The sequence below is a fragment of the Paralichthys olivaceus genome, chromosome 9 (genome assembly GCF_024713975.1).
Source record: "Paralichthys olivaceus isolate ysfri-2021 chromosome 9, ASM2471397v2, whole genome shotgun sequence".
Lineage (NCBI taxonomy): Eukaryota > Metazoa > Chordata > Actinopteri > Pleuronectiformes > Paralichthyidae > Paralichthys > Paralichthys olivaceus.
The window spans coordinates 7734278-7754661 of NC_091101.1; the positions used below are offsets into that span (position 1 = coordinate 7734278).

Consider the following 20384-nt stretch of genomic DNA (forward strand, 5'->3'; position numbering starts at 1 on the left):
CACTCTGTGTGCACTACACAAAAAATAAATATTGGAATAAAAAAATAGATCCTTTGCTTTTGGCTGTTTACTTCAGCAGTTTTTTTTCCGATAATTTGAGCCATCTCTTTTTGTTGTTTATTACTTTTAGCCAACACATTTACTTGTGCCAAGGAGGTTTTGTGTTAACCCCTATCCATTTGTCGATTTGCTTGTTTGTAAGCAGGGATTACCACCAAACTTGGTGGAAGGATGTGGTATGGGTCGGGGAAGAACTCATTACATTTTGGTGTGTCTCTGGATCAGGGGTTTATTCCAAGAATTATTTTTTTAAGCATTTTCTTTAACAGCACTGTGTTCAAAATGTTCACCTTTTTTCCCAGGGAATAATTTGTGGATCTTGATGGGGGAAAAATGATATATTTAGGTAATTGGGGTCTTGGCGGAGGTATGAACTCTGTGTGTTGTCCACTTATCAAACCAATATCTTTCAACCCCTTATCCATTACTTTCAGCTAACTGATCATGAGCTACCACCTGATTCAGTGTGACACTTTCTGGGTTAAAAATATGGTTCTTAAGAAGTGTGAAAACATTCCCAACAGAGTCCTGCATGGTGCTTTCATCCTGAGGAACAGGAGTTCACTCTGACTTGTCCTAAACTGAAAAGAGGCTGGCTCAGTGTGGCGCTCAGTGATGTTTAGTACGGGTCTGGAGGTGTTTTTGGTCCTTTGTGTCCTGGTCCGTTTGCATTCAAGTGGTAAAATCTAGGACAAAATGTTGTCTTTTGCTTCATATATGCCGAGTGAGTAACACATAGAAGATGGGTCAGCTGAGCACAATGGCTCTAACCTGCAGTGTTTGCTTAAAGCATTCATCAAGCTTTTATGTCACTCTCTATCTCAATCAAAGAGTATGCAAATATGTACGCTCCAGCTCCAGCAACAAACTAAACATTCATGCCGACACTGGCCTTTGCTGTGAGTCTGTGTGGACAAAGTCATCAAGTGAAATTAACATTTTGTCAGACTTATCTTTTAAACCCAAAAATAAGATTACCGGTAGTCTCACTCATTCAGAAATCATTGTATTTTTTCTTATCTCTCTTTCAGGTTGTTTATTAATGTCAGCTTGATGGAATATAGTTTAATCTTAAATATATGCAAAGTCTATTTTCTTCATTTGAGATACAACACTGGACCTAAGGAGTCTAATGACAGTTTTGTATCATTCGCCAGGATTTGGCTTTTGTTTTGAAAACATCTGTAGTCGTGTTTTTTAAATCATCCCCTACTGCTGTGACTCATCGGTATCCCCGTCAGATTCAGTCAATGGGAGTTTTTCATGAGTCTTGTTGAAAGGGAATCACATAGGGGAGACATCAAGCTTGATCAAAGTCTGTCATTCTCAACAAATGAGCCATCCTCTGTTTGTTTGCTTTCTGTACTTTATTTTTGTTTTCATTCCGGAGATAGAATGAAACTATGCCAGGAAGCATTTGCCATTACATCATAATAATTTAATACCTTTCATTTTGCTGCTATTGCATAGCATCATTTTGTGCTCTGGCTCTGTTCCTCTAAACTGGATGTATTTTGTTTTTATTTTTGTTGCAGCCACAGGAAGCTGTTGTTGCCAACATCTTAAAACCTGAAAGTTTGTCCTCTCATATCAGCACATCCAGTGACAGGCCATTAACCTTGGTGTTTGTTCACTCAGGAAGCGGAGGGATCTCTGCCCTACCTGCTGGTGCTGTGTGGGGACCACGGCATGTCGGAGACCGGCAGCCACGGAGGATCCTCAGAGCCAGAAATCAACACACCCCTGGTGCTCATAAGTCCGGCTTTCAAAAGAAAAGGTACTGTGTTCATTGTTTGCCCAAAGAGGCAGACAGGAGATTTTTCTTTGAATCAAAGAGATTCTGTTTGGCAGGGGTCAATATTTTACACATGACATTACAGGTAATACCTGTCAACATACTGACATATAAATATGTTTTTAAGATCCTGATCACTTCATAAGGTCATAGAGACTATATCTAGTGATCCACCAGTGTTTTGCATTAATTATTTAATTAATGAATTACACTTCCCATAAATGCATGAATGCTTTGTATGGAGAGGTGTATAAATGTTCACTGTCTTTTCTGAATGTTTTAGATATTGCTGTTTTGTTGATGTGCTCTGTAACATGCAACATCTATTGCACATCTGTCCATCTTGAGAGAGGGAGCCCTTGTGCTCTCCTTTCTTCCCTCTTTGGTAGTGCTATTTGCTGCATGCTCACTCTTACTATCACCTATAAAGTTGTTACCACTCACGCAGACATTTAGACCTCATACTTTTTGCTGCAGTTTTGCACGTACCTGCAGATGGCATGCAATGCAGTTTCTCTCTCATGAGAACTTGTCTTTCACACTAGTCTGTTTACCTGAAGCTCAAAATGTGTTGCATGTAAGAGCGACGTTTGTGCATGTGCACCAATGCTAGCGCCATAGATTGAATGAATTTTGTATGAAATGCTGGGTCTATCCTACAAATTAATAAACCTTGCTGTGATTTATTGATCAAAGAGGTTGTTTTTTTTTTTGACTAACAGTTATGAATCAAGTAAAATAAACATGTAAATAGAATCTGCAAGTAAATTATGCTCATACATAACTTTGCATAAATTTTACTGTGAGGAACAGTGTCACCTCAAATGAGATCAAACAGAAGCTCAGGAGCGGTGATGAATGTGGATGAGTGGGAAAGTGTGATCATGATAATTGCTTCTTTCTCAGCTAAGTCTATTTTCGAGATCTTTTCTTGCATAGATTTGTTATTTATAGATCATTCATGTTAATTAATCTTTTGCAGTTGAGTTGAGTTGTTGCTACAGAATTCGAGCTTTTGCTGGCACTCTTCACCTCCTGTGGTGCCAACAGCTTGAATGACTTTGTCTACCATGGATTTTTTTTCTATCAAATTCTACAGAAGAGGATTGGAAGTAAATGCCAAACTCTGTGTTCTCTTCAAACGAAATGCAGCAGACACAATGTTAAAAGCACTGACAGGTGAAGTGAAAAACATTATCTTGTTACAATGACACCTGCCAAGGGGTGGGCTACATTCAGAGGCGAGTGAACAGTCAGTTCTTGAAGCTGATGTGTTGGAAGCAAGAAAATGGGCAAGTGTAAGGATCAGAGTGAATTTGACAAAGGCCAGAATGTGGTGGCTAGACAACTGAGTCAGAGCATCTCCGCAGTGTGCATTGATCAGTATCTAATGATCCAAGGAGGGACAAGTTGTCGACATGGGCACCAGAGGCTCATTGATCCACGTGGGGAGTGAAGGCTGGTCCATGTGGTTCAGGTTTTTCTTTAACATCAAATATTCATGAATAAAGGCACACTCAATGTTAGTTATTATCATTATTTATAAATGTTTACATTCTAAAAACTCTGTTATGGACTGTGTGGATTTAAGATAAGATAAACCTAATTGGTCCCATGCCTGGCTGCTCCACCTCTCGCCTGAATAATGAGGAGGATTGTTGCTGTTGTGAAAACGTCTGTGCAGAAAACCTCCTACTGTGTTGTGCATGTGTGAAAGGCAAACAGCGGTTGCCAATTCTCCGGATTTTACCCAAAGGTCATGTCTGAAAATGGCTATATTGTATGATGACATGGGGATGTGATCTTTTTAATGCATCCATCAGTGGCCTCATCAGTAGACTGGGTTGTTTTTAAGGAATAAAGAACGTCTGCATAGGTTTAGAGTTCATTACCGGTTCTGTACCGGAGCTAAACTTTTGAATCTGATTGCATCATTGAGAAAACAGCTCTCTCTGAACATTAGAGCATTTAGTCAACGTTGCTGGAAGGACCCCTCAGAGGCTTTGCCCCTTTAATCAAACAGCACAGCTCAGCTACACTGTCGCTGTGTACCTCTTGTCACTATCCTTGTGTTTTCCTGTGTTACAGTCAAAATAATTTAAGAACAATAACAGAGAATGGATAAGGTGATGCATTCCCAGCCTCAAAACCCCTCAGCAACAGTGGTGCAACAACATCAGTAACTGATGTAACAATGGTTTAATACATTGATAGACAAAATTTCAGCCTCCTGATGTGAAAGAGATATTAATGAACAGAGCTACAGTGCCCATACACTTGTATGCAGTACACACATTTCTTTCTTCATAACAAATGTTCACATAGCTGCTAACCCTGTTAGTGTCACAGCATTCATACAGAATCATATTAAAGCTGAGAACATGTGTGCCTCTGTACATTTGATGCATCAGGAATTTAAACATGGCTGTAACTGGGGTATTGTATAGAGATAATATTGGTGAGCTGTAATGCATAAGGCATTGTGCTCCGCTGCAGTTTTCTCATTTGTGAATCAGCATTCAGTGTGTGTAACCTTTCACTGAGTTATGATACATCTGTTCTGCCAGAATGTGAGTCGCTCTGTTGTCTAACCCTCCCATGGTCAGACCCAAATAGTCCAGTACACACTGATTGGATGCAGCATTACAGATATGTGGTCCATCATGGTAGGCTCTTCTTGGCTTCTTTGCTGCGTTCAATGAAAAAATAATGTGTGTTTGACGAAAACCTGTTTTCCCAAGGGTCTGAAAAATCCCACTCATTAGTGTAATTGCTGCAACTAAAACCATAACTTAAACAATTTTGGACAGTCACTGCACACATTTAAACAAGCCTTATCTACTTGGTATATTTATGGCATTATCTGAAAAACTGTGAGCTTAATACAGCAAAGTCCTTGTCTTGTTACAAATCTGTGTCCTTTTAATTTAATGTGTCCTTTTTCCAAAAGAGCTCATAGCTGTGGATTTTGTCCCAGCCTTCAGTCTTCAGCCGTCTTGCCTCCCTGCCACATGTGAGGCGTGGTGTTAATATTTAGATGTATACAGCGGTATCGTTCATTATCTTAATCTGAAAACGTCTGTGAAACACAGACAATGTGCACATTGTGGCTCCCACCCTCTGTTTGTATTCTGAAAAGCTCCTGATAGGGAGTTTCAACAGGGGACAAGCAAATTCACAATTAACTTTGCTAGTTTATTTTCATTTGTTTTGTATTTTCTTTTTGTTTCATTGGTTTTATATGTTGTGACTACCCTATTTTTCATATGTGCAGCCATTAATAGAAAAGTAATTATGAGGCTTATTGCTGGTGCGTTCATGTTCTGATTCAGGCTTTCTAGATATCACCCTGATCAACAAATTGGATGCCACTAATGCACTCTGTCTTAATACATAAAATAAGAGTCATTTGTGGATTAAGGTTGTTGATGTTCCTCCACACTCCCTCTCCATTTTCTGTGACCGCAGTTTGACTGTCCTGAGGGGAAAACGAAAGCAGTGGCAATGAGATTCTACAGCTGCTTTGATTAGAGTTGTGTCCAACTAAAATATACTCTACATATAAATACACCGACGTCCAAATAACAGAGGAGCGTGGGATATTTCACTGTCAGTGATGTGACTTCAGGAGAAGTACCTCCTTTTCCTTATTTATCTTGATGAATGTTATGAAATGCTTTTAGACAAGCTCTTATTGAGTGAACGCAGAAATCCTCTGCAGAACACTCAATGAAAATTGAGCTATTTCCTTGTGTCCATCACATAAATAGTTTTTGTCTGTGAATTGCTTTAGAGTTTGAAGAAATAAAATGTGACTTTTGTTCTTATAAATAAATTGCCATTTTTGCAGCTATTACTGATTGATTGTTTGATAGTTACACAATTGAGACTCAACATTTGGTTTGTTCTTGAAAGCTTTTCCATTTTCTGTGTCTGAAACTGCAGCTTTTTTTTATGGGAAAAATCCTCAAGCACACAGAAAGTGGTGCATTTTCGAAATAGATGAAGGACCTGATAGCTTGTACTTTCCTTGACCCCTGTTTTGCTGTGTTGTTTTCTGAACAAATAAACCTCCAAGAAAAAATAATAAAATGCAATTAATCCATGTGTCATTAAAAAAACATCATGTATTGCAGGCACAGTAGTTCTTACTGCTTTTCATGTGTGTTGTTGTTGTCCTGTCATATCAGTGGGAATGGAGAAGCCCGGAGTGGTCGAGCAGGTTGACCTGACCCCGACCCTGGCCCTGGGACTCGGCCTGCCCATATCTCAAAACAGCGTGGGCCGCGTCATCCCAGGTGTCCTCGAAGAAACCTCACTCAGAGACCAGCTGCGCTTTCTGCATCTCAATGGCCACCAGCTCAGCTGCCTGCTCAAAGACAGCATGCCCAACTATGAGAAAGGTAGGTTACAAATTCCTGTGTCCATCCACAGTAGTTAAAAGCCTAGAACACCAGGACCTTTGCTGACAGGGAGTCTCATCATTTTTTCATGCACACATCAACTAGTGAAGATAGTATGAAACCTTAAGGAATTGTTGATCCCCCTCTGTCAAAGGTGAATCATTGAAAATGCATCATGTCCTTTACCATTACTTCAGTTCAGCCCTCTCCAAAACTAAGAAAGTCAATGGGGTCATCGTATTGTTACTCTCAAAAACCACAATGTGCAGCACATGCGGCATCTTAATCCAGACATTTTACTCACAATTTTTCCTGAAATCTGGTTATTTTTTCAGCAACATCAACATGAGCTCGGCCACCGGGGGCCTGTACTACGAACCGAGTTCAACATGGATATCTTTCTGATATCTCGGTGAACGTAACCAAACAATCGCGGTCAGGCTAAGTGGCCACACAAAGCTGATTTTCAACTTGTTAGTCAACCAAGGTTTTCCTGATCAAGATCTGAGCATGTGCACATTAAAGGGCCGGGGTTTACTGCATATGACCCATCACAGACATGGACAAGTGAACTGACAAAAGAGACACATATTTTAAATGAGGAGCAAACTGTTATATTAGAAAAATATGAGTACATACAGATTATCCAGACTAAAAGAAACACAGTTAAAGCTGCTAAATTCAGGAAGGACAGCTGTCATCGATTGTGTGAATGTGTAAGTTACAGAGCCCCCTGGTGACATTTGGGGGAAAAAATATATTGCGTGACCATGACATAACGCATAGGAACAAGATAAGTAACTCAGGGCCACGAAATCTGAATCTTTTCTTTACTAACAAAACTTACTTTGTGAAGCACTTTGGTCAACCAAGTTGTTTTAAATGTGCTATATAAATAAAATTGACATTGACAAAACCTGCCGACCGGAACTGGGGTCCTTACAAGGTAAATCTGTAAACTATCTATCCCCTATTCCAAATAAATATTTAGTTTCACAGAATAAACCTTAAGGGGAAGGACAAAAGTATAAAGCTATGTCTGCTTATCCTGCCACTTACACACCTAGTACATCGATATAAGTAACTCCCACAAGCAAATAAACGAAGAGCAATGCAGACAGTCTGTGGTACTGTGAGCACATTGCTTCGACGTGTCAGGCTGGTTCTGTTCATCTCTAGCAGTTGGCAGAGGTAAATCATTCCCTCTGATAAGGATCTATATATTTTATGAAGAAGATACTCATCGGATTAGGCAAAAGGGTTTTGTCGGTCTCTGAAGACCCTACTCCTCCTCAGAGACTAACAATCCATACCCAGCTCCACAGGATCCTTTTTTTTTTTTTTTTTTTTTTTGCTGTACGGGATCCTTTAAGAACGGTGATGTCATGATACAAAGGAATTGATTGGTCAGTGGGCGCTGGTTTTCCACTGGTTGATCTCTTATCTCCAATTTAACCTGCTCCAGAGGTTAGTGGTTAGTGGTATAAGGAGTGAATGAGCTTCGTAGGACTGTAAATCCCTGAATTGAACCTGTAGTTATCCAGATTACCGCAAATCCTGCTTCATAGCACAGGCCTCTGCTTTCCTCTTTCACTTAAACCACACTGAATGCACTATTCAGCCTTTTTATTCTATTAACAAGGGGCTAGGTGAGGTGTAACGTGAGAGGGTTCATACCCACATAGAATTCTGACAGGACTCTTCTGTTCCTTTCTGCTCTATGAAGTGTTTGAGCTCATTGAGTTTTCTTGTTGTTGTTTGTTTTCTGTCCCACAAACTAAATAATAAACCTTCCCAGCACCAATCAGACAAACAAAGTTCATGAGTGGCTTGTAGACATATTGGAGGATTCAGCAGCTTAATGGAGAGATATGTTCTTTAGGAGTTGGTGGAGACCAAGACAGAGCTAAAAGTAAATTCTGGACATATTTAATCAGATTACGGACTCCAAATGAATGCTTGTGTTGCTTTATGAATGAAACTTGTTGAGCATCATACCTAATAATATATCAATGTAGTGCTGCCCCTAGTTGTGCATATAGCTACATAACAACAGAACAGAAGAGAGAAAACACCAAGACATTGCTTAGTTTGCGATTGAGCTAACATTTTCTAGTTTTTTCTCACTCTTCATGAGGGTAAAGGGCAGCGGATGTTGAATAGTGATTTGTGGATATGGGCTGTACAAATAAAATTTGGTTGACTTGTTGATTGAATAAAGAGAGAACAAAATTTTGCAAGTACAGCAGCAGTCTTCATAAAACTTGCTGACTGGCATTACATAGCATGTGCACTAACGGAGGGTTAACGGTCTGACAGTGGCCCCCCACTTTCAAGTGTAATATGAGCTGTATACCTTTAGGGATCGGCATATGCTACCGAAGCACTAGTGGCACAGCATCAGCCCCTCTCTGATCTGAAGGTATAACATTTAGGTGTCTGACAGATGTCTGTTACAGCCTGTATAATCTGAATATTCCACATGAGGTATTGACACAACATATGCTAATCTAAGACTAAGAGGATTATAATTTTATAGAGATTTTAGTGTTATTTTGTATTTCACTCACAGTATTGTGCATGTAAGTGTAAGTGTCACTGGAAAAAACCCCACAGATGGCACAGACTTGAGTTGACTCAGAAATGGTTTGCTCTGAATAAAAGTCCATCTCCTCATTATTCACAGCATGTTGTTGCCTGCATCAAAGCAGCTTCTCAGAGAGTTTAACCTGAAGCAGTCTGATTAAAAACGAGGGTAGAATCATCGCACATTCAAAAATTCAAAACTTTCATCACACCAAATGTCATCAACACTGTGGTCCTTTACAAAAACAGGGAATTTGAGATTTCAACATGACAGATGAAAATAAATCCATTGAAACACATTGTATTTTGGCTTATTGTTTCTAATGTAAGTTAAAAGATTGAAACTATTCATTTTGCAGTCAGATAATCCTCCAGATGTTCCAGCTTCACTGCATTTGTTGTGTTTGGTTGGCGCAGATGAATCACACATGCACCGTCGAGAAGAAGGGAATAAAAAAACGTCATAAACACTGACCTGCTTTCAGTACACCGGCTCCTGTCATGTCAGGATGTTAGTGACGGCAAATTCATATACAGATTTTTTTCAAGTTCATGAATAAATAACCTTACATCTGTGAAAACTCTACACAGGAGCCTTGCAAACAGTCTGTGATTTGTCCTGGCACATTCATGCTGCCCACTCTTTGTGCAAATGTATGCTTATATCCTTGCAGCGTTTTGCTCCCTACTTATATGTGGGGGTCACACTGTTTGTCAGAGTTATCCATCTTGCTGACTCTCCCCCCGCCTCTTATTTTCCTCCCTCTCCGTCTGCTCTCTGCTGCTGTCCTCCACTTTTACAAGCATGTGATACACCAATGGCAGCAATTACCAACTTTTCATCATGAGCATAGAATAGTTTGAAATTATGACTAAAGAAATAAGTGGTGGTGCTAAGATAACTCACACACCCACAACCAGCTGAACTAATGAGAAGTTTCTGAACAAAGATAAAGGCAGCAAGGACAAATCTGATGACCAAAAAACCCAAAAAATTACAAACTAATATGAGAATTCTTGTCAAGCACTGCAGGACTGATTTAAAACCATTAGCCTGGATATGTAACAATAACATTCAAGATGAACTCATACTGTACACATGCTTTTCAAATGGGGTCAGGAATAAAGATCCTCCTGGATGAATACCAGGACGGAGATGAAAGGATAAGTGGCCTCTGACCCTGAACCCTCTGACAGCAGTGTCTACTCGTTTTTAACCAAATATCTCAATAACTACCGGATGGATTTTGATTTGAGTTTGTACCTGCATTCATGGTTTTCAAATAGAAAAAGTCTTTTTATGTCTTGCTCCGTCTTTTGGCCCAAACATATTCGTATATTGAGTTAACAGACAGCTGTCTGAAAGAAAACACTGACACAAACCTGTTTGAGGTAAACAAACCAAGTTCTTTAAAATGCTTTATTGCATTTTTTTAAGAACTTGATTTGAAACAAACTACTTCTTTCACATAAAAAAACTCTGGCAGCACATTTTCCTCTCTATTTTGGTCCCTGGTTTCCATAGCGATGGGATGAAATAGAAATAATATCTGCAGACCTACATTTGGATGTGTTGTTTTTTATTTTTTTTTATCTGTCCATTGGGTAATCATGAAGCTGTTATGCAGCAGAATGTAATAGTTGTCACTGCTGGGAAAGTCGCCTGGGACGGTATTTTAAGCAGCATGTCAGTTGGACACCTGTTGGGGTCATGTTTTAACTGGGTGTGAAAGAAGTTTCTTCAAAGAAATGTGTCTGCTGTCTGAAGAGAAATGTTGCCCATTTCAGCTTCCAAGTATGTTTCATCAAGGACATAAAACTAATAAGATTTATAATGCACAGTTAGTGACTGTGTTTTCAGTCACTAACTTTTATAACCCAGTTATATTCGGGCTTTTGAAAGATCCCATTCTTGTATTTAAGCTTGTAAACATCAGCGTCAGTATCCTTATTGCGGATTTGAAAAACCAGATTTTACTAGTTGGAGTAAGATACTGTTCCATGTATATATGTACATCTTATCCTGGTTTCTGACCACTGATGATCATTGTGTGACTGAACTCCACCATGACGACCCAATCCCACCAGCCACAGCTGCTCATCTTTATCCACCGTGCCCTGGTTCTGTGCGGTGGTCGTGACAGCACGACACAGGTCCATGTTTAATAAAGACAGATGTTTATTATTTGCTGTCGCTCTCGTCTGATGTACTGGTGCGCACAGCTGCAGTAGCCCAAACATTAGCATGTGTGCCACTGCTACCCCTATGCTTTGTGCTGTGTGCGTCAACCTAACCTGGCGTAGCTATAACTTTATTTGAGTTACATGATTAGTTTGGCGCAACGCTTTTACACAGATAGAATGAGTTCTATCGACGATGTATTGACCATGTCTTATTTTTCAAGCACGGAAAAGTTATTTTGCGATAATTATCTTTATCCTTTCATCGCCCAGCCCTAGCTAAAAGCCACCATACAGGAAACAAAAATCCCCCAAATTATCAAAAACATATTAAGCCTCATAACAGGGCCATTAGTGCACATGTAAATGTAGTGACCCCCGTAACATATAAAGGGAAGGTTTTTGAAGGTTAACTCAGGTGATGAGAGGTTTAAACAACCTTGTTCTTTAAACAATATGTCTCTGCCACAATCTCTGCCTGTCTCCCTTGTTTCAATCTTCATATTGTATTTATTTTTGTGCCTTTTACCTCAGGCATCTTGGAGGGCCATTAACCAGTCGCTGTACTTTCAGACAGATGAAACATGGCCAGGGCCATCGATATTGCATGATTCATGCCTGTGGCTTAAGGTTCTAATATTTCTACCAGCCTCTCTGTCTGGCAGAGCCACAGTCACTATTTATCACCTCTATGCCTATGCTGCTGAGATAGGTGTTGTACTCCAAAATGTTGTTTTTAGTTGTGTGAGTGTGTGTCTTCTACTGAAGTATATCACAAATCAAACCTCCACATTGCCTGTTCTAGAACAGGCTCTTAAAGCACTGAAGTCAAATGAAAACAGTCATAATTTAATCTGCTTTCTCTACACATGTGTCCAATTACACACCACTTTCCTCACTACTCAATGGTTTTTAACAAACATGTGATTTTTTTTTTTCTAATTTAAAGGTTCAGTGTAAAGTTTATTGGTAAATGTGCAGGTTGCAACTGAATACCCCTCACCTCACCCTCCCCTTCCAAATATGAAAGAGAACCTGTGGTAGCTTCAGTTGATATTAAAACATTTGGTGTTTAGTTTGTCCAGTTTGGACCCATTCCAGGGTAAAGAAAACAACAATTTGTACAATGTAGGTGAAACACACTAGTGAAAACATCACTAGGATAATTGTATATTCAGTTTCTGCCAATAGATCACTTTCACCAAGACACAGAAAAAAACAAATTTGCCTTTTAAAGCATCCAACATACACCAGTATTGTTGATGTAGAGGCGAGTGATATTACTGATCTCTCATTCATAAAGAAACAAATAGTTAGAAAGTACCTGCATTCTCGTAATGATGAAAAACAGCAGACTAGACTGTTGCCTGGAGGCTTTTTCGGATGTGTGACAAACACTCCTTTAACTTTTCTTCAGTTTTTCATGGTTTTGTTGGTTTAAATAAGCTAATAGTAAAAAAAGTACTGAAATACTGAAAATATTGCATTTAAGAGGAAGTCTGCAAGCCGATGCTGATGTTACATAACTGTAAGGCTCAGATTGCTTGCGCTAATAAATACGTTTAATTGTCTTGATGCATCAGGACAATCGGTGATAAATAAAGACTGAAAAATGAAGGTGATTCTGCATGAGGAAACTCATAGAGGTTATTAATAAGATTTTGCAGATGTCCTCCTCGTTTTGACAAATATATGTGAATGCGTCAGCTGCAGCAAGAAGTATATCAAAAAACACCGTTTGAGTAATTGTCAACAAACATTAATGTCAAGTAATGTCTGATTAATGTCGCTTCTAAAGACGCACAATTCAAACGCTCCATTTGCTGATACCCAACCTCCCCTTTCCTAACTTGTATCAAATCCAGAGGCTGGCTTTGAGCAGTTCCGTGTGGCAGAAAAGGCTCATGGGAGCTGGATGAAGCTCTACCTAGAGGGAAACACCTCCGAGGTGCTGACCAATATGGGGAAAAAGGTCCTAAAGCAGTACCTGGATGCCCTGGCCGCCATGAGCTCGGCTCTCAGCAAACAGCTTGGCAAGTACGACATGTACTCCATGATCGCAGGCATGGTCTTTGTATTCCAGGTGAGTACAGAAGAAATTCATTCATCCTCCGCACTTTGGTAACTAATGTGTCACAGAATGTGTAGAGACAAAAATGGAGCTATGGCTACAATTACAAAGGATTTTGCTATTAGAGAATTGAGATCGAGAAAAAAATGCTTTGGTATTGTGGATCAAATATGTTGCTGTGGTCTCCTCTACATAATCGATATATGGCCAATTTGTAATTGAATTTGTGTAAGCTACCACAGTAAAAGAATTAGGTCCCCACCGTATATTTATATGTGCTATCTATATATATATATATATATATATATACTTTCAAATTATATGTTTTATGATTGTGTTTTTACATGTCAAGACTAGGCCTTGCGCATTGGACAAAAATGCATGTCTGTCGCATCGCATGCTTGAGTTGAAACATTTGAAATATTGCATTGCATAAGCCACTGAGCAATGATAATGAAACTCACAGGGCTCCAACCGGATCAAATAGATCACTAGTTAGCCCGAGTAGCCCAGGAAATGGCATTCATCAAGACACAGCTCCCGGAGGAGCCCATAAAGGCTTTGTGCTTTGTGCTCTTCTGAATGGGCTTGTGGACCCACACACAACTGGGCTGCCTTCTCTGGTGTTTCCACAACATGTACAACACATGAATATGAGTCTGGAGGCATACAACTGCTGTGTGGTATATCTACTTTAATTTAGCGTGATCAAAGTTATTAAAAACTTCTCTTCTTCTTCTTGTCTCCATTCTCTCCCCCAACCCTGGCCTTCAAGCTCCTGTTGGTCTTACTGCTGGCAATGCCTGAAGCTCTCAGTGGTGCAGCAGTAGTGGACCTCCCAGTCCTTTCATCTCTGCTCTCCCTGCCTTTCTACCTCTTGTGCCTGCTGCTCGCCTCAGTTCACGTCTTGGTGTGCACATCTGCCGAGAGCTCCTGCTACTTCTGCAGCCTCTCCTGGGGTCTCGTGTTTGCTGCTGTAGCCTTCTCCTCAGCGATGTTTTGTATTCTGATCTCCATGGCAACACGCCGACTCCCCCAGGGGCAAAAGATTCACGGGAAGGTAAGTTTTTGCGTCTAAATTTACCACTCATACGCACAGTTAGAGATTGTGACAGATCCTTTACCTCTGCACAGTTAGCTGCATGAAAGGTGGGAACCTTGGTGATTGTTTTATAACAAAGAAGCTTAAAGGGACAACTGAGCAAAAAGATCTATGTTATTAAAACTGTCTTTGGATTCAGAGTTAACTGCTGCTGTTTAGAAGATTAATTTTTGCTCTTACAAAATAAATGTTCACTTCCTTCAGGTAAAGAAACTTTGTTCCTTTACTTTGGAAAAAAAGGCCTGACAAAAAGTTGCCATAGATTGTCCTTGGATCTTTGACAATTGTTTCAGTGAGTGCCTTTTAGTCGATTTAAGACTTTGTGCACCATTCAAATTAATCTAACAGTGCATATTTGTACGCACACCTTGCATGTGTTTTTAATGGAATATTGCAAGGAGCCTAGTTAAATAATGATCAGTAATGCAAAGGAAGCTGGCAGAGCAATAAATATACAGTAGGTTTAATGCCATAACTTACCCTTGAATTTGTTGAGCAATAAAAAAAGATAATTTAATTTAAATGTTAGCCTAAGGATCTTTAAATAGAGAGAGGAAGAGTACCGGTATTGTTCAAACTCCTGAACTTTACTGCTGAAGTCAGTGGAACATTGGGTTCAACTCTACGTCCCCGAGGTCACAGGCTCCCATTGTTTTCCAAATCCATTAAAAACAGCTCATGTCTGAAACACACTGCTGCACTGATGAGCATAATCCATCGTTATATATAGCACAGGATTTACTCATATCAAAAATGTTCCAGTCTATCAGAAGTGAATCCATGCAGATCTTTGTGTATCTGCAGATAGATGGTGTCTTCCTCTCTGTATCACAGAAAGTTTTACTCTACCTTTTTATTGCCATGCAAAGGTCACAAATGAGTGGTTTCATGGAAAAAGACAAGATAGGCCAAAGAAACTTGATTAGATCAATATAAAGACATTTTAGGAAAACAATTAAACAGCTTTTCTGTTGAACATCAGGCTAGAGAATATATATAAGGTTACATCAAGATAAAAGTGTTCATTTCAGTCTATATCACCAATTATGATAAATGTCAAATTATTATTTTAAGTTAAAGTTTTAAGACTTTACTCCCGAGTAAAGGTTGTGGTTTTAAACTTGTCTTTATAAGAACAGAATGACAAACACCAAATATGAGGGAGATCAATGATATATTATACCTCCTCACTGTGTTTGTATACAATATAAAAGCATTATATTGATATATATTGAATTTTTTTTATATTGCTATTGATGAAGTTATACTTAGATAATTATTGATTTTGTTTCATTGCCCCGCCCAAGTTGAAGATGGAAATTTTATTAAAAGTCAGTACAACAGTGGGATTCTGTTTATAACACTTAAAGCTTTTTGCAAGCAGTTTGATCCTTGGCAATAGGACCAATGTGAAAACACTAGTAACATTTGGCCTAACTCTGCAAAAAAGATATTACTTTTTATGGAAAAACATACATTTAATGTAAAATGTCTTCAACTTTCTACAACGGTACACCACATAATACTAGATGCCAGATTTTTACTATAATCAACTGTATACGATTACGTGTGCTGAACCTGTCAGTGCACTGCTCAAATAAAATCATTTATTAAGCATTAAAAATGTCAAGGGGAACAGTCACTAATCTACCATGACACCATTAAACCACCGAAATTAATGGACAATGTGCTATACTGAAAAGGACCTCCACCAATAAAAGTAAATGCCAGATATATATAGATTACTCTTGTAAATGTGAGCAATCAATCAGATGTAGCAGGACAAGTTCTTCAGAAGGTGGAAGCTCTCAGCCTTTACTGTTTGTTTGAATTGGCCTAAAAGATGAGTTGTCTTTACTACTGCATCTCTTTACTCACAGTTATTTAAAGGTTACATCTCATTTCCCTCCCGCAAACTTCGAGAAAGTGCTGACACAGTGAAAAAAAGTCTGAGGAATTCCATGGACCATTAAGTTGGGCAAAGAAGTAAACGTCCATATCTATACACTGGAGCATGTGGGGGGACAGTACTGTGGATGTTTCTGTGACTCACTGGAAAGAACTCTGGATCATTTTGTGTTTGAGTTTAATGCCACATGTCAATGTGCACATACTGTACCTCAGAGAGCTTTTGGGCACGTGAAGAGAAATAAACCTCCTCACTGAGAGTCACATTCTTGAGAAATTACCAGACTCTCATTGGAAATGTAACAGAAACATAAAATGAATGCATCAAAGTAAACTCTATCTATTGAGAAAGGTTTTAACCATACCTATTTGTGTTTAGTTGACTAGAGGTGTTCAGATACATTTTTTCCCTTCCAACTGCCAATTCCATTACTTGGACTTTGCGTATCTGTCAATGTTAAGTACCAATCTGATACCAGTGCATAAAAAAGCTACTTATAATGTATTTTAATAGCTGTCTTCTACTAAACCTGTGTGGAAGTGATGATTGCTATCATTGTTGTATGGCCTGGCTCAGGTTAAACCCTTTGATTAACAAATACATGAATGACGTAGAACTTATTTTATTATCTAGGTTAACATAACTGAAAAAGAACACAAATGAATAAATCTAAGAATACAAAACAGTAACTCCCTTCAAATAACTGTTTAATGCTGCCACATTTAAAATTCAAGACATTTTAGTAGTGACACCCTTTGAACCTGATGTATTGCATACAGTCCACTTCACTGTTTTACTTGTCAGACTTTGTCAGAAATTGCTGATATATAGTTTGCTCTGACTAAAGCTACACTACCAGAAATCACTCCTTCCCCACCGCTCATAAAACAATAGATGTACAGCACAGCTGCTGTTTTTGTGCGACGAAGGAGAAGTGGTTTCCCTGAAAAGAAAAATGCAGTTTTATCTGAAGGAAACTAATATAATTTAAAGACATTATACAAAACTTTCATATATGCATTTATATAGTATTGTATATATATGATTGTATAATATTATATTATCTGCTGTAACACAAATCTATCGACAGATCTTGTTGGTACAGGTTACATGAAGACAGCTGTACTAAGATGCTTGAAGTATAAAAGTTGTATCTCAGTATTATCCCGTATGGGAGGGAGCAGATAACAACAATTCACTATAAGTCATGTCAGGATTGTTATTACCTTTGTGAGGGTGAATTCTCCAGCCATCTCTTATCCCAGTGCCAGGGACAAGGTGGCACCTCCCAACACAAAACATCATTCTTATAGGCCACTGTCACTAAGGCAATATGTGACACAACTGTGAGACATAATAGTAATGATATATATAAATAATAAACTTTATTTGTATCGCACCTTTCATACAAGAAATGCAGCTCAAAGTGCTTTACATACAATATAGATCAAAATAAAATGTAAAATGTGAAACACGTTAAAATGTCATTTAAAACTAAAACAATTTTAATTAAATTTAAAACATTAACTGAAATAGCTTCTCTGATAGAGGCACTCTGTTCCACAACTTTTGAAGATAGTTTACTAAAGCTGCATTTTTTCAGATTTTCTTTCAGCAAAATTTATGCACGGTATTAAAGGTATCATTTGATTACTTGACAAAGCTGGAACCAGAGAAAATGTTTATTTATTAAATCAATATGAAAAAGAAAACCTGGAGAAGAATTTGGCAGGCAATTTAATTAAAGCAGATTATAAAGGCTAATAACACTATATATTAATGCATAAAATTTTTTATCTGTCATCCATTATAAAACCTCAACATCTACAAACTCTACAGTCACTGAGTTATCTTGGGACATGCTTCAATTTCAATTTAATTTAAAAATTAATTCTTATAATGTGTCCTAATCCACTTAGTAGCTGTTGTGAATAAAACAAAGAAATGTTGTTATACACAGAAGCAAGTGAATGATAGTCCTTGTAAACTCCCATAACTTCTGAAAGATGCTCACTAGATATACAAGTTTCAGAAACTCAATTCTTTTCTATTGTTAAGTAAAGACAGATTTCTAGAACCTGGACATGTAACAAACGTTTTTTGCTGAAGATGTTCTTGATTTTAAGCTTTACTCACTGATCCCATAAATAATTTTTTACTTTAGTACCTAAGTTCATTTTGGTCTGAAAAATATATTTTTGTGACCTTTCAGTGTCTTTTATTGACTTTGAGCTGATGTTAAAATTACATTTTAATTATTGATTTCTCCCCCATCTGCCATTATAGGGAGTGTAAAGAAGTCCTGTATTGTATCATGACGTGTTTTATATCTTGTTCCAGAAACAGTGATTAAGAATTTACAGTCAGGGCCCAAATTTTTATCTCTGCAATAACCTGTGTGAAGAGGAAATGCAATTAGTGTCCTTGACGTCATGACTGACGAAACCCATTTTGTTATGAAGATAAAGTAATGAAGCTGGTTTATCATGTTATTGTTAGTAATGAATTTACAGGAAAAATGTTTTTAAGATTTTCATTACAGAATAAAAATAAATGTGGTTGTGCCAATCAGATCTTTTTGGACAGTTTTAGCTGCCTTTAAATTTACTTTACTTCTCTGCAATAAAGCTGGAGTTGCCATTAAAGAGGAAAAAGGGAACAAAGTTCTTCATTGAAAGTAGGAAAGGATGCAAAATTATCAGCAGCCATGTGCAGTGTTGTTAGATTATATAATCACTTCAATCAGTGTGGCTCCGGGAGCAGAGCTTTGCCTGGTTTGGCTTGGCAAATGACTGCATTATGGGCGGCGTCCAAAACTTTTATTAGAGGTATCCTGATTAGTTTCTCTGCACGACAGAGTGAGGTCGAGAAACTGCAAGATTAAGCACATTTAACCACCTCACCACTTGAACAAAAATGTGATTAGTATTCCAGTTGAATGAATTTGAACAAGAATCGAGTATACTTTATTTAAAGAGGTAGTTTCTATGGTTACAAGTGGGGGAATATTTGAAAAGAGGGAATTGGTGAAAATGAAATGACAAGAGTGAAATATGTGCAATATTAAAAAGTTAAAGTTAAATAAATGTGCTCTTTGGCCTATATGACATTTGTAAGGGGCATATTTAACTGTAAGAATAACACAATAATTTAAACAGTTTTTTTGTTCTTTTTGTCTAAGAGAAAATAACTACTGTATATTTGAAATGAGAAAGTCCTGATATCAGACGGCTGAGTCAAATCACGCACAAAGCAGATCACACAATAGTTTAGGTATTTCCTTTCAAACTATTTTTGCCTAAAATAAGTTGCCTGGTGTTAATGCAGATCTGGCACCAAACATCCTGCAGTGGTTTTAGAAAAAATATAGGTATCACACAAGATTTTAGTTTAAAAAAAGTTGCATGTACAAGCTGTCTTTTATTGTTCCAATGATAAAACAGTCCTGTGATGATTAAAATAATAGTCTAATTTTGCAAAATATGCTTATTCATTTTCCTTGGAAGAGTTGGATGAAAAAATATTTCTTAATAAATATCCTTCATATATGATTTGTATATATACTGTAAGTCCTCATTCAACAGTGGAGAATCTTAGTGTAACCTAAAGAATGAAATAGCTAATCCGTTTACCGATTCCTCTCAAGTTTACTTATACCACTTGTTTTTTGATTTGTTGATCTTGATTTTTCCAGGCAACAGCTGAAGCATTAGGACAACAGTTTGACAGTTATTTTGTCAGTGGTCGTGTTCAGGACAGTTTTTGATATCCTGTTTGGTTAGGAGTCCTCTTAATCCAGCAATATTTTACCTCCACTAAGGAGGTTATGTCTCTATCTGCATTTGACTGTTTGTTATTTAGCAGGATTACGCAAAAAATACTAAACCAAATACCTTAAGTTCTTTATAGAGGGTGGAGCATGACCCTAGGAAAAACCTTCTAGAATTTAAAGCGAATCCAGGAGTTTTATTTATTTATAATTAATTTTTTTTGCATGGTGGGATAGGGCGTTAGCCTTGGAGGAGGCATGTTCTCTCAAAGCACCTATCTAGTTAAGCTAATACAAATCTGATGCTAGCACTAATTTAATAAGCTTGCAACAATGAAAGCCTGTAGTTGTAACAGTAAAAACAAGTACTGTATGAAACAGTCCAGTCCCATGGTGAAGCGAGTACAGTGGCTTGCAGGTCGTACATATACAGGTTCAGCTCTCTCCTCGTCTTCAAGGTGAACATTGTATTTGGTGGCTGTTTGTCGGGATAAAATCTTGCTGCTGA

At 38.1% G+C, this 20384-nt stretch overlaps 1 protein-coding gene across 2 annotated transcripts in view; it reads left to right on the plus strand.

Moving 5' to 3' along the window:
- The window catches only part of pigg (phosphatidylinositol glycan anchor biosynthesis class G (EMM blood group)), a 60525-nt gene that overhangs the window by 14408 nt on the left and 25733 nt on the right, over positions 1-20384 (plus strand). Inside the window, exons 5-8 of one of the 2 annotated variants that reach the window (XM_020083698.2) lie at positions 1699-1837; positions 6046-6258; positions 12891-13108; positions 13872-14156. In XM_020083698.2, coding sequence (XP_019939257.2) covers positions 1699-1837; positions 6046-6258; positions 12891-13108; positions 13872-14156 — 855 coding nt within the window. Of the gene's footprint in view, positions 1-1698; positions 1838-6045; positions 6259-6593; positions 6623-12890; positions 13109-13871; positions 14157-20384 lie in introns of those variants that run through there. The other variant, XM_069531735.1, reaches the window with a different exon arrangement.